The sequence below is a fragment of the Dendrobates tinctorius genome, unplaced genomic scaffold (genome assembly GCF_039654945.1).
Source record: "Dendrobates tinctorius isolate UK_male_01 unplaced genomic scaffold, ASM3965494v1 ptg000046l, whole genome shotgun sequence".
Lineage (NCBI taxonomy): Eukaryota > Metazoa > Chordata > Amphibia > Anura > Dendrobatidae > Dendrobates > Dendrobates tinctorius.
This window is the reverse complement of record NW_027361714.1, coordinates 62,879,192-62,894,860: the sequence shown is the minus strand read 5'-3', so window position 1 is coordinate 62,894,860 and position 15,669 is coordinate 62,879,192. Positions and strand designations below refer to the sequence as shown.

Here is a 15,669-nt window from a genome sequence, read left to right as displayed (position 1 = left end):
GGGATAAAAATAGGAGGGACCCCACTTATTTTTTTTTTTTGCTTACTTATTAGTTAATAAATTCATTTAAAAAATGGCTTTAGTTCCCCTCTATTTTTAATAACCAGCTAAGGGAAAGCAGGTAGTTGGCTATCACTCCCAGCTGTCTGCGTTTCCTTGGCTTGTTTTAAAAATGGTGGTAACCCACACTTTTTAAAAAAACTTATTTAAATTAATTAAACGGCCTGGGGTGTTGCCCTATACAGTCATATGTTAAAGTTTGGGCACCCCTATTAATGTTAACCTTTTTTCTTTATAACAATTTTGTTTTTTGCAACAACTATTTCAGTTTCATATATCTAATAACTGATGGACTCAGTTATATTTCTGGATTCAAATGAGGTTTATTGTACTAACAGAAAATGTGCAATTTGCATTTTAACAAAATTTGACTGGTGCAATCAGTCCATCAGTTATTAGATATATGAAACTGAAATAGCTGTTGCAAAAACCAAAATTGTTATAAAGAAAAAAGGTTAACATTAATAGGGGTGCCCAAACTTTAACATATGACTGTATTTATAAACTAGCTAAGGGAAAGCAGACAGCTGAGGGTTGCAACCCACCACTGTCTGCTTTAGCTTGGCTGGTTAACATGGTGCGTCTCCACTCTATCAGACACCCCCATTACTAACCTCATAGTCAAAAGTAAAAAAAGCACAGAGAAAAAATCATTTAATTGAACAAAACACTCCCCCCAAAAAACCTTATTTTTCCTTTTAACATAAAAATCAAAATTCAAAGTAATCCTCACCTGTCCACACATAATTCATAATAATTTTACTGTACTTATCAATAAATAAATGAAAAAAATGACATGGGGTCCCCTTATTTTAATAACCAGCCAAGGGAAAACAAAGAGCTGGAAAATTTTTTTAAAAAAATAACGTAGGTTCCCCTGTATTTTGGATAACTAGAAAGGCAAAACTGGCAGCTGCAGGTGGCATTCCTCAGCTATCAGCATTAGCAAGGCTGATTATTAAAAACAGAGGGGTCCCCATTGTTAGGAACGGCGGAATGCACTAAATAAATAAATAATAAAGTGCTTTCACCGCTCAGGGTCCACTTTGCAGTAGCTGTTAAAACCGCTGCCCAACAATGGCAGACGCGCTATGTGGCGGTATAATGCGCTCGGGTTCAACGTCACCCAATGAGCGTGGAGCGGACTCTGTTAAACTCGCAGAGGTGCTGTAACAAAAACATACAAGTATACACTGAGCCAGTTAGACTTCACTGGACTCAGTGAAATTGCACGCACGGTATCTGGTCACAGGACATGGTTCCAAGACAAGGGACGGTGTATGTCTAGACCTACCATTCGTGCGGTGTCGCTGCTGCGGACGCCGGTAAGTGCTGCTACATGCAGCGTGACGGCAGACACAGCCGCTAAGCGATGGTGCCTTGAGAGACATGACACCACCGGATGCTAGTGCAGAGGTGTGGTGTGCACAGTGGCCTATGGCTTGCCACTGACTGGGCTGCTGTCTGATGGGTAATCTGAGAAGGTAAGGTAGATTCGTTAACCACCCTAACGGTCACGGGGTGAGGAAGTGGCACCAGTGGAATGGCGTGCTTTTGGGAAAACGCTGAAGACATAAAGTTTCCCTCTGCCCCAGAGTCCACTGTGACCTCTACCTAAGAGGAGGAAGGCCCGCTATCTAACGTCCCTCGGAATACTGGTTTGGAGGAGAACGTTTTCATATTAGGTAGATCTCCACCAACTGCCACCGGAGGTGAACGTTTTTTCGACCGCTGCGGACACCTATTAGCCAGGTAGTCCGACTGTCGACACAGGCAGCAACAAGTGGGACCCTGTGCCGGAAGTGGTTTCGGACCAGTACGGGACACGTCCATGGGTTTAGGAGGTAAAACCTCCAGATCAGGAGGATCCAGCAATTCGGAGAAGCCAGGAGTCGACCTAAACTTCTGTCTTGATTGAGTATGCTCCAGCCCGCGCTCCGTAAGATGGAGGTCTATACGGGTGGAGATCACTATCAACTCTTCCAGGCTGATGGGAACCTCCCTGGTGGATAAGGCATCTTTGACATGCTCAGCCAACCCTCTCCAGAACACAGGGATGAGTGCTCTATCAGGCCACTCAAGCTCGGAAGCCAGTGTACGGAAACGAATGGCATACTGACTGACCGACTGAGTTCCCTGCGTAAGCACAAGTAACTGGAGAGAGGTATCGTGAGTGAGCTGTGGGCCCAAAAAGACCTGCTTTAGAGACGTTAAGAACTGAGTAGTGGTCCGAACTTCTGGGTCACCACGTTCCCACAGTGGCGTGGCCCACTCCAAAGCCCTACCCGACAAAAGGGAAACAAGGAACCCCACCTTAGCCCATTCTGTAGCGAAACGTGCGGCCAGTAACTCAAGCTGAATAGAGCACTGGCTCACGAAATCCCTACAGGAGGCGCTATCACCAGAAAATTTATCAGGCAACGGGAGGCGGGTAACTGTCGGAGCAGGCGTGGACGTGGACGCACGTGAGACAGCCTCTGCGACTGCCTGAGCAGCAGCCTCAGTAAACTTCGCAGCGGAGGCGGCACTCTCGACAGTAGCCAACTTGCCCTCCAGTTGCTGAATGTACCACTGAAGCTGCTGCATGTCAGCCATTATTAGCCAGACCCTTGCGCTAATATTATGCTAGGAACGGCGGAACACACTAAATAAATAAATAATAAAGTACGTTCGCCGCTCGAGGTCCACCGTGCAGTAGCTGTTAAAACCGCTGCTAAATAATGGAAGACGGGATATATGGTGGTATAATGCGCTCGGGTTCAACGTCACCCGATGAGCGCGGAACGGACTCTGTTAAACTCACAGAGGCGCTGTAACAAAAACATACAAGTATACACTGAGCCAGTTAGACTTCACCGGACTCAGTAAAATTGCACGCACAGTATCTGGTCACAGGACACGGTTCCAAGACAGGGGATGGTGTCCGTCTAGACCTACCGTGCATGCGGCGTCGCTGCTGCGGACGCCGGTAAGTGCTGCTACATGCAGCGTGGCGGCAGACACAGCCGCTAAGCAATGGTGCCTTGAGAGATGTGACACCACTGGATGCTAATGTAGAGGTGCGGTGTGCACAGTGGCCTATGGCTTGCTACTGACTGGTGCGGACTCAAGCTATAGTTCGCTATCCACATACGTAATATCAGAGGTAGGGGAATCTTAATGAGTCAGTCACCAGAATCATACATCCATCACCATTCACACATCTAGCAAGAATAGCCCGTATTAGCGCATGGCCGAACGGCCATGCGGCCCTTTTATAGCCGTGCACTGCCGGGACCGTCCAGATCTCTGAGATGGACCAATCAGATCAGGAGAAGGACCTGAGCACGTGACTCCCGACCTCCAATGGGAGATCGTCTCATGAGCATGCTCTGAGGAGCGGCAGAGGGACTTAGCCTCAGGAGTAACTTGCTGCAAATTAGTACAGTATGTGAGGCTCTTGACTCCTGCTGTGTAGCCGCAGGAATCCGATGCCTAACACCCATGTTGCATGTTTTAATTATTTAAATATTTTTAAAAAATAGCAAGGGGTCCCCCACATTTTTGACAGCTGGAGATGGGGGCTGCTATTCTCAGACTTGTAAGGACTAGAGCCATGGATATTGCCCCCTCAGCCAAAAAAAGAGCAACCCACAAAAGGTGTATCTATTAGATAGGCCAAAACTGATGCTTTGCCTGGCTCTTGCCACGCCTCCAGGGCAAGTGGAAAGTGGGGTTCATATTTGTGAGGTTGATGTCACCTCTATATTGTCAGGGGAAATCAAGCCCAGAGTTCAGTAATGGAGAAGCGTCTATAAGGCGCCTCCATTAATAAACCCATAGTCTTATTGTATAAAAAAATCACCACCAGAATAAAGTCCTTTAATTGAAAGAATGACACAGACTTCTTTAAAGGGAGTCTGTCGCCCCATTTTATCCCTATCAGCTGCCGGAACTGCCATCAGTGGCTTATCTACAGCATTCTGTAATGCTGTAGATAAGCCCCCAATGTGACCTTAAAGATAAGAAAAACGAGTTAGATTGTACTCATCTGAGGGTCCAGCCCGATGGGTGTCGCAGTCCGGCACCTCCCATCTTCATACGATGCTGTCCTCCTTCTTACTTCTTCCTCAGCTCCGGCGCAGGCATACTTTTGAGTAAAGTACTGCAGTGCTCCGTAATCTTAGTGTTTAGTATATGGGGGGTGCAATAGGTTTTTCTAAGGCTACCGACACTGAGCTGGGGCACCATCATGTCTACAACTAGGGTGCCAACCTCCACTGGCAGGTAGGGCTATTTTACAGGGCTTCTCTAGGGAGAGATTAGTCCCTGGTAAGTTATTATACTGCTTTCTTTGAACCCCCACTTGTTTGCAAATTTTTTGCACATTTTTTTGCACCTTCTGTCAGGAAAATGAGTTATGGTGTAAATAGCCTAAACATCCATCCAGGGCTGCCTGCTGCATCCCCTCGGTTTGTGAATTACATGCTATCCCACACCTATTAGGTTTATGCAGTGTAAACATGAAGCCCCATGTGCAGGCACAGCTCAGAAACATCCCCCTCACAGCTGCCAGCCCCCTCAGTCTGCTTGTGTAATGCTATCCCCTTCTTCCCTCCCTCCCTTCCTCACAGCAGCCAGCCAATACGCATGACAAGTTAAAACCAGTTCTTCCCGCCAATGTTCCTTTGTTTATTTCAGACCAAATTTAATAGCACACAATAAGCACAGAGGCAGGAAATCTATATTTTTGGGATTGGCATGATTAAAGCTACACGTAGCATATTTTTGCAGCTTGTGGGCCCACCAGATACCGAGGAAAGGGTATATGCCTCTCAGTCATACATAGACACATGATGTTTGGTCTTAAATGAAAGAGAAATTCGTAAGAAAACATATGATACCCCTGTCGTCTCTCTGTGAGCTCCCCAGCCTGAATTAAGGCCCGTAGAAGTTTTTAATAACTTTCTAAAGGGGGCGTATCCAGCCCACCCTGTGAGGTCAGCAAGAGGGAAGTCCTTTATTTTTGGGCAAAGGTATAAAGTTCAGATGCTCAATCAGAAGTGTGTTCAGACCTGGGGAAGATAGGTGTCTACCATCCATGCTGTGGACTGAATCTTTGCCTTTGGGAACTTCCCTCCCCCATCAACATGTCATACCCATGCCTGAGATGTAGTAAGTTCTTATTTTAATCCTCCTTTATTTGTAACTGTTTTGACTATACTGTATTCTGTCTCCTTTTGTAATAGCTTCTGTATTTTTGTAAACACTGCCTATATTTTCTGGAGTAAACCTATAAAATTTACTAGTTTCGTTTTCCTTGCTCTATGAATGAACCGCCACATCCTCGGTGCTAAGCTACGCTATTTTGTGGGTGGGCTCCTGACCCAATATTGGTTTTCATGTCAAATGAGGAGCTGGTAGCAGCAAAGTGTTCTAGGGATTTGGGAGACTCTGGCAGTGATGGAACAGAGGTTTATGTGTGTACTTTTGGCCTGGGGATATACATACCGCCCCCACTGCAGAGTGCCCAATAGCCAGTACACGGCAAGGCAGCCTTTCTGGTGACTACTTATCCTAGGTGTAGTTCCCTGTCTGACCTGAGGGTAAGGGGGCACCAGAGAGCTGCAAGTTCTGAACCGGAACTGAGAGTGGGATAGACAAATAAATATTGAACATATGAAATATATATCTCATGGGAATCAAAAAACAGTGCGAACATATAAATCCCCTAAAACACAATTTTATTCAAACCTCCACGGCTAGGAAGGTATCAGAAAGCCTTATTGTAGGGCTATGTAGCATCCCAGATTAGGTCCTTTCTATTTGTGGCAATGGCCACTGATTCACTGGGATAGGTGTCTTTTTAATGTAATTTGAATAAAATTGTGTTTTAGGGGATTTATATGTTCGCACGATAGACAAATAAATCCCTGACACCTGTTGGGTGCCGGGATTCTTCTGCACGGGATACATCCCAAGCCTTATCTGCCTCTGAGGTTCCCCATTCGGGTCTGGCCGCTGGGATTATTGCTTTGCACAGACGTGAGTCCCAGCATTTTGCACTGCTTCGCAGTGTCCATGTGGTTACTGCTGGCTCTCCAGCTAAGTCTATGGTAACCAGTGGTTTACAGAGGCAGCCCTACCCTCTGGAGTCTAAGTCCAGAAATCATCTCACTGAGCATGTCCGTGATGCTTGGACGCTGACTGCTCTGGTGATGTACAACTCCTGATTGGCCCACGGGCGACGCCCCATCTGGATGTGAGTGTTTGTTGTGGAGCCTAGTGTATTAAAGACTTCCAGCAACACATGCGGGGGTGCTAGCATCATTTGTGTTTTGGTGTGTGTGGTTGGATACTTTACCGCTCCATCTGTATGCTTTTCTGTGGTTAGCACTGTTCAGCTTCAGAAAGGTACTGTACATTTTACCTTTCCACCTGTGTGGTTGCAGTACAAGCTCAACCCAAATGCTTATTCTCTGACGGTTTAGCAGGGTATTGCACACTTCTCATTTTTCAGTGCCACTCGATGGTTAGCTGAGCTTGGTATTTTTATTTTTTAGAGCCGCTCAGAGGGGTTAGCTGAGCTTAGCATTTATATTTTCTTTGCCTCTTGGGGGTTAGATGAGCTTGGCATTTATATTTTCAGTGCTGCTCGGTGCTTAGCTGAGCTTGGTACTCTGCGTTACATTCCCTCTGTGTGGTTTTAATGCAGCGTGTTTGCTAGTGTTTTAGCCGTCACTTCTTCACGGTGGACCCTGGGTTGTGATTGCACTTTATAATTTATTTTAATTAAGTGCAGTCCGCCAACCCTAACACCTTCATTTTTTTTATTTTTTTGATCTTTTAAACAAACTACTAAAAGCTAATTTTTAAAGGTATTTTATTTTCCCTTGGTGTTTGATCAAGTAATTAAATACCAGGTTTATATAAGCCCAATGACAAATATTATGGGCCCATTTGTTACTGTTTCATGCTGTCATACTTGGTCCATCATTTGCTGATAATGTGGCAAGCTTGAAAGTTCAGTCTCTAGATATGTTTTCTAGATTTTTCTTTTCATTCTGAAAATGCATATACAGTATAATTAACTCAAAATTATGATGTCATTATTATACTATTAACAATAATAGTAACACTATACATATAAGCATTACAAAAATATACATAATTAATGTATTTGTGTTGCTTCATGTGATTTTATTGAATAAAGTATATTTTGATGTTCACAGGGTGGCTTCACTAGGAAATATTCTCTTAATTCGAAGACTGGGACTCTTCTTCCAGAATTTCCTAGTGCTCAACATCTTGTTTTTCAAGGATCATTGTCCAAAGAAAAGGTAGAATTGAGTTAATTGTATTTCTAAACTTGTAAAGATGTTACAGCATAGTCTTCCTAAAAATCAAAATGTACTGCAAATTTAGAAAATGATTAGATGATAGATAGTTGCATATTTTTTAAGCACAGTGGTGCGCTGCAACTCCGTTCCATTCAACTGAATATATAAAAAGCATAAAGGACTTATAAAGGTAAGTAGCTCTTATAAAAATCAAACCTATTGTAAAGATTTTAGTGGTTTAGTTTCCAGAAAGACAAGAGCTGAGTACACCTCTATCCTCCCTCAACTTGCATACTGAGCACTTTACCATATCTTCATTGGCAAAGCAATATCTGAACTCAGTCAGTGACTGTTAGTGTCGGAACCCAACCTAGCTCAGTTTCAGTGTGTGTTCTACCTCATTGGTTCCTGTCTGCAAGATAGCGCTGAATGACGGTTGCAGACAAGAGCCAGACTGTCAGTGCGCACTCTCTGGCTTTTGGTTGCTTTTGCCGCTTGGTAATGTACTACTGACAAGAACCAATGATAAGAGTGCACAGTGGACAGAAACATACACATGCAGGACATTGGTGTGTGCTCTGATTTTTGGCTCCTGTCTGCCACTTAATACTGTGCTGCAGACAGGAACCAGTGAGCATACTGATACCAAGAATGACTGGGCTCCTGCAGTGTGACTGCTGAGGTGCTGAGTGCTTGCACGAGTGCTGTCAATCGATGTTAGTCATGCCATGGGTGACCTAAAGCCCCTTAAACCCCTAAACTCTAAGGGGCTTTGACCCCTATATAAAACATTTAAGATAAGATAATCCTTTAATCGTCCCACTATGCGGAAATTCAGAGCATTGCAGGAACAAGTACAGATACATAAAGGCATTACATTGACAGTAGGTAGGTACATATACGAAAAAAAAGATATAACCGGACTATCACAACTTTGCATCTATCAGTTCACTGTTTGGGTCGTTCTCCGTTTTGGACAGTGCTAGTTATACAGCCTAACTGCAGCAGGAAGGAAGGACTTTCGATAGCGCTCCCGCTCACATTTAGGATGAAGTAGCCGGTCACTGACAGTACTGCACATCTTTGTCATGGTCTCATGCATGGGATGGGAATCATTCTGCACCATGTAGCTCACCGTGGCCAGTATGCTACTTCCTTAGAGTTTTAGAGGCGACAATCTTCCTTTAAGAGTGATTGCTTCTAATGATAGGAAAATAAAAAAAAACCTTGTACCTGCATGACTTGTTTTTAGACATGGAGTTTATCCTAAAGTGGACCCTTACAAGGCTTGGGTTGTCTGATGAATGGCACAAAATGGTAACCCTGTCTGCTGAATAAGAAAGGGGAAATGAGAATGGCTTTTAACATACAGTATATGAATAATTGAACATTTGAGCTACATTATTTTCACAGTCTATCTTTGAGAATACGAACAATAGATGTGTCCAGAATTTTTTCTGAGGCGATGCTCCCACATTGAACGTTTGTTGAGTTTTTGACGTTGTACATTTTCTGCACCTGTTAAGTAAATTAGGTCACTTGTGGGTTTTTTTTTACATTTTTTACAAGCATTTTCTTGTGTTTATGTTGCTGCATTTTTGTCTGTTATTATGTCATGTTATAAACAAAGCTGCTTTCTTTACTTCCTGGTATTTGGCTTTGACAGAACTTTATTGATAAAGTTGTGTGCAGAGTACATGCATTTTTGTTGTGTATCCTCTCCAGAAACACTAAAAAGTCATGTGCGTTTTTTACTTCTGGATTTTTTGCATCTAAACTACTTGCATGGGAAAAATCTGCCCATAAAACTCTGCATACTGCAAGAGAAATTGACATGTTGTGGATTTGAAGCATGCTTCTCAGGACAGTTTACACTAAGTAAAAAAAAACACCGTGGGTCTGAGATTTCTATAAATCCCATCTACTTTGATAAGGCTGTAAGATGCTGCATTTTTCAAGCATCAAAAATATATAGCTTCAAAAATTCACCAAAGTGCATCGTGGGCACACAGCCTTAGATTGTCCACATGTTGCTTTTTTGCTGCTTTATTATGCAAATTAGTAATACCAGCTAGTGATGGACGAACACTTGGGTGCTCGTTGCTCGGGTCGGTCATATTGGAATGCTCGGGTGCTCAACCCGAGCAACGAGCCCAATGTAAGTCTATGGAAAACTCGAGCATTTCTGCCGAGGTGTCCCCCATCGGTCTGCAGATGGACTAAAAATTGCTGAAATCAATGGGAACAGTGCTCAAATGACATGGGAACAGCATGGGGAAGACCCCTGGAAGCATTTCTGACTCCCAGGTTACTGCTGTGAACAATGTTTTCAGAGTCTTACGCCACTTTTACAGACGCACAATAAAACATACAAAACCAAAATGTATTTTCTGTGAAATATGTTAAGAAACATCCTTTCCAGGGTAATGACTTGTATATAAGGCAAAATAAATACCCTAAAACAAAAATGCTCCCCCACACCATGAGCTACATTCACACATAGCGTTTTCGATGCATTTTTCAACTTTAGCTTTGTTTTCAACCAAGACAAATAGTGTGGGAGAAGGGGCCCCCGTCAAGTGTCCGGGCCGTAACCAAGGGGACCGTCATTTAGGTTCCGCTGCAGGTTGTTTCCGGGGGACAGAGCTCAGGGCCGGACCGTTGAGACTGACAGATGGGTGGGGGAGGAGCCGATATAATAGGGGAGGAGAACGCTAGTCACAGTGAGTCAGCAGAACAGGAGAGGTGGAGGAAGGAAGCCAGGAAGCGCCAGAGCAAAAGCCAGAGCCAGAGCAGAGAGGGAAGAGCAGCGACCAGAGAGACCACACTGTGACTCACCACAGGCAGAAGGGAGACGGCACCTAGCCTTCCAGGAGGGAGACGCCAACCGTTCAGCTGTGCTCCTAGTGGCCGCCATCGCCCGACTCCACCCCAGGGCTTCGGCCCACCCACGGCAGCCACCGCCCGACTCCATCCTACCTGCTGCCACCCGCTGCCGACGCCGCCTCACTCCAGTTCGCAGCTGCGGCCTGTCCACTGCCAGCCACGGTCCCAGCTGCACCGTTTGGGGCTGCGGCCTCCATTCTCCAGCCCCTAAGCGGCACTGCACAACCTCCGCCGGGGGGCGCCGCCTTGCGGAACTCTTCCGGGGCCTGTTGTGCCCCCACCTCGCCTGGGCACAGGAACGCCCGAAGTCTTCGTCAGATCCTCGTCGGCTGGGCCCAGTGGCTGCAACGCCAAAGCATCATTGTTCAGGACCCTGCCAGACGTCAGAGAGGATAAGTGACACATTTATAACTAAGGACCCGTAGTCGGCCATACCGCGGCCCTATAGTGACCAGCCTTTGCCGGGTTAGTCGTGTTCGTATTACCGTGTGTTTCTTGTAGTGATCCCCTATGTGGGCAGTTACACCTTAAAGCTCAAACTGTCTCGCGCCTCGTCACTGCATCCCCCGTACCTGCGAGTACTACATTTGGCATAGTCGGCAGGATGCAGTCTACGAGCGCAGACAGCGGCGCACCCGACAAAGGTGGGGCCGTAGGTGGCACAGGTAATGGAGGCCCCCGGTCCAGCATTTCTTTAGGGGCTATGCTAAGCAACCTGCCACGGTTTTCGGGCTCTAATACCATGCTGTGGAGCTGGACCGAGCGCATGCGAGGGCTCTTCCGCATGCATCCGACGACCCCTGACTTAGAAGCCGAGGTAGCTCTCATGGCCTTAGATGGGGAGGCCCGGAATTAAGTAATGTTGATGCCCCCAGGACACCGTAACACCTTTGCTAGGGTCTTGAGGATTCTGGAAGAGACCCATTGGGATCCAACCAATGTGGGAGAGTTGAGGACTCGGTTGTTCAGTCGAATGCAGGGAGAGGGGGAGACCATCACCCAGTATATGAATGTCCTCCAAGAGCTATACACGGCCATCGAATGGAAGGACGGTGTAGGGGTAGGACCCATCGACATTACCTTACGTGACCTGTTAATGACTGGACTCTGAGACCCGTTAATTAAGCAGGCATTGCGGGAGCAGGTCCGGGTGAACCCACGTATGGCCTTCTCTGAGGTGGGGAGTCGGGCACGAGTATGAGAGCAGGAGCAGGGAATGACGGTCCCTGTGGAAAAGGTCCGGGGCATGGAGGCTTCCGTAAGCGCTGTTGAAGAACCCCAGTGGATCGAAGAGATGAGACAAGAGCTGAAGAACATCAGAGGTGAGTTGGCCGAAGTGAAAAGGAGAACCGAGTTCACAACTGGGCGGCCTGGTTTCAATGCTCAGAGTGGCTGTACCTTGCCCTCCCGGTGTTATGCGTGCAGGGAGCCGGGCCACTTCGCACGAGAGTGTCCGCGGCGTGGGAAGATGCCCACCCCGATGGCCATTAAACTAGAGGTCTCCGGGCAGGGGGGACGCCGTTCGGAGCCAGAAGCCACGACGAGGGGTGGTGGAAGTCCCGAAAATCTGGTCGCAAAATGTCCAGTGGTATGGGCAGAGGTCAAGGGCCATGCCGTATGGTGCCTAGTGGACACGGGATCGCAAGTGACGACCATGCTGGCAACTTATTTTCGGCAGCATTTCCCTGAAGCAGCAAGGCCCCAGTGGGGATCCATGATAAGAGTGGTAGCCACTAACCAACTTCCAGTACCTGTCGCCGGAGTGGTATGGCTACAAATGACGCTGTGTGGTAAATCCCTCGGCCACCGGGGAGTGGTCCTGACCCAAGGAGAAACTAACCACCATCATCCAGTTATCCTGGGCATGAACGTACTGTGGGAGTTTGGCAATCTACTCCTCAATGACTCCACGCAAGAGACCCTGAACCAGTGGGGTTTCTGCACAGCCCAAGGGCAGGTCTTCCAGCAGCTGGTGCGGGAGGCGCGAGTACTCCAGGATTGCCAGGAGGGCGAGGTGCTGGGCAAAGTCATCGCGCCTGCGGCTCCTCCGCTCGTGCTTCCCCCCCGGGCAGACAGTGGTGGCCCTGCCGATCTGCGCCCCGATACTATTGGAGGGCATACAACCATACAGACTGCCGAATCCTCGACCCAGGAGAAAGGTCGAATCATCCTGGAAAGAATGCGGGCCGAACTCTCCGGTCTGACATCAGCCCAGCTTCTCCAGGTAGAAACCCTTCTTGGACAGTATTACAAAGTATTCGCTAGCCATGAGGATGATTTTGGGTGTACCATGGCCATCACACATGGAATCTCCACTGCAGGAACGGCCCCAATCCGGGAACGATATCGGCAAATCCCTATACAGCTATATCAGGATGTGAAAACTCTACTAGCGCAAATGCTCCGGAAAGGGGTCATATGAGAAAGCCAGAGCCCCTGGGCGGCTCCCATCGTGCCGGTCCGCAAAAAGGATGGTACCCTCCGGTTCTGTGTGGACTATCGGAATCTGAACGCTTGCACCATTAAGGACTCGTATCCACTGCTCTGCATAGAAGAGTCTCTGTCCGCCTTGGGAAAAGCAACGTACTTCTCTACTCTAGACCTGGCCAGTGGGTATTGGCAGGTGCCAATGTCGGAGGAAGACAGAGCCAAGACAGCATTTATTCTCCCTATGGGACTGTTTGAATTCAACCGAATGCCGTTTGGGCTGGCCAACGCCCCAGGAACTTTCCAGCAGTTGATGGAGCAGTGTCTGGGAGATCTCAACTTCAAAGCCACGCTGATATACCTGGATGATGTCATCATCTATTCCGTCACGTTTGAGGACCACCTGCGGCGGTTGGGGCAAGTGCTCGGCCGGCTGCAGAAGTACGGGTTGAAGGTAAAGCCCCAGAAATGCCACCTGTTTCGCACCCAAATCGAATATCTGGGGCACGTAGTCTCGGCTGAGGGCGTACGGCCATCCCTGGGAAAGGTTGCCGCCATCTATGGGTGGCCTACCCCCGAGACGGTGAAAGACGTGCGGGCCTTCCTGGGGTTGGCTGGCTATTATCGTCGGTTCGTGAAGAATTTTGCATGCCGAGCCCGAGCCCTGCAGGACCTGCTAAAGGGGGCTCCTGCCGGGGCGAATGGACAGAAAATTCAATGGCAGGAACCGCAAGAAGACGCGTTTCAAGATCTTAAGGCTGCACACTCAGGTGCCCCGATGTTAGCGTATGCGGATTTCTCGCAACCGTTCATACTGCACACTGATGGGAGCCTCCAGGGATTAGGGGCTGTGTTGTCACAGGTTCAGGATGGTCGGGAGAAAGAGATTGCCTATGCTAGCCGATCGCTGCTTGACTCCGAGCGTAACCCTGACAATTACAGCTCCTTTACGCTCGAGCTCCTCGCGGTAGTGTGGGCCATGACGGAGCGGTTCGCAGAGTACCTGGCGGGCTCCGAGGTAGTAGTGCGGACGGACAACAACCCGCTGGCCCCTCTGGAAAATGCCAAATTGGGAGTCCTGGAACAACGTTGGGTGGCTCGAATGGCCAAGTTCAATTATAAGAGCATCTATAAAAGAGGGGCTGAAAATGTACATGCTGACGCCCTCTCCAGAATTCGGCATACAACTCCAGGGAAAAGTCAGGACGACGAATTGGAAGGGGAAGAGACGCCGTTCGCCCTCACCCACGCCGTCATTACAGCGGGCGCACAGGAGGCATCCCATTCAGAACAGCCACGAGACAAATGGATCCAACAGCAGCAGGAAGATGGAGAAATTGGGCTCCTGAACCGATGGGTGACCACCGGCAAACTGCCCATTGATTCACAGAGACAGACTCTGACTCAGGACATGTTGTTGATGTTGCGCCAATGGGAAAAATTTGTCATCAAGAAAGGGCTATTGTACCGTAAATCAGTGTCATGGATGACGTCTGCTACAACTTGGCAGGTGGTCGTGCCCGGAGCCCTACTAGCCGAACTGGCTAGGGAAGCCCATGAAAAAGGGGCTCACTTTGGTGCTCAAAAGACTTTGCAATGGTTGCAGCAGATCGTTTACCATCCATGCCTGCACGCTGCCATGGAAGAAGTTTGCCGGACCTGCCGCCCATGTGAGCTCGCCAAACCAACCGCTCAACGAGCCCCGGTGCAAACAATAGTGACTTCAGTTTCCCCTTGAGCTCCTAACGGTGGACTATTTAGCCATAGGTCCCGCATACCAGGGATATGAACATTGTCTTGTGATGGTGGATCATTTCACTAAGTTCGCCGTGGTCTCCCCCACCCGAGACCAAACTGCGGAGTCGGCCTTCTATGCAATTTGTAAAAACTTCATCCAAGTATACGGCTGCCCGCAACGAATACACTCAGACCAGGGAGCGTGCTTCTTAGGAAAAGTCATGGAAGAATTGCATCGACTCTATGGTATCGACAAGTCCAGAACTACGCCTTATCATCCGCAGGGAAACGGAGCCTGCGAGCGATTTAATCGGACATTAATCCAAATGTTGCGCACCCTGGAGAGTGACCAAAAGGCCCACTGGCCTGAATATATCCCTGAGCTGGTGTGGGTTTATAACAACCGGGTGCATAGGGTGACCGGGTACACCCCTTACTCGCTGCTATTTGGACGAGAAGGCAAAGGAATCACGGAAGTGGAATTAAACCCGGAAGAACCCCAACCTTGGACTGGAGTATCATCATGAGTCCGAAACCATCGGCACTGGCTACAAACCCTCCACCGAATTGTCCATACAAAACTTCAGGACCTGGAGCACCCGGGGGGAGCGCTGTCTCCACCCACTGACTTCCGAACTGGAGATCGAGTACTCGTCCTAGATCAGCGGCCCCAAAACAAGTTAGATCCACAGTGGGAGGAAAACCCCTAATGAGTGTTGCACCAAGTAAGCCCCGATGGACCTGTGTATGAAATACAATCTGAGAAGGACGGCGTATCTCTCACTCGTACCGTGCACCGTTATATGTTACGTTCATGTGCATCCACCGACCCCACGCGACCCGAGCCTATTCCTCAGGTCCCTGACCCTCCACCAATTGTCTGGGACCTAGATGACGAAGAGGACTGCCCAGCCATATCAGTGGGCCCTCCAAGTAGGGACATGGCAGTAGACTCAGTCAGCCTCACTCCAGTTCGCGGCTGCGGCCTGTCCGCTGCCAACCGCGGTCCCTGCAGCACCGTTCGGGGCTGCAGCCTCCATTCTCCAGCCCCCAAGTGGCACTGCACCGCCTCCACCGGGGGGCGCCGCTTTGCGGAACTCTTCCGGGGCCTGTTGTGCCCCCACCTCGCCCGTCCACAGGAACGCCCAAAGTCTTCGTCAGATCCTCGTTGGCTGGGCCCAGTGGCTGCAACGCCGAAGCATCATCGTTCAGGACCCTGCCGGACGTCAGAGAGGATAAG

The 15,669-nt window shown here is 48.3% G+C and overlaps 1 protein-coding gene across 1 annotated transcript in view; it reads left to right on the top strand.

Moving 5' to 3' along the window:
- The window catches only part of RFX6 (regulatory factor X6), a 272,259-nt gene that overhangs the window by 83,412 nt on the left and 173,178 nt on the right, over window positions 1-15,669 (top strand). Inside the window, exon 7 of the mRNA XM_073575949.1 lies at window positions 7,272-7,379. Coding sequence (XP_073432050.1) covers window positions 7,272-7,379 — 108 coding nt within the window. The remainder of the gene's footprint in view (window positions 1-7,271; window positions 7,380-15,669) is intronic.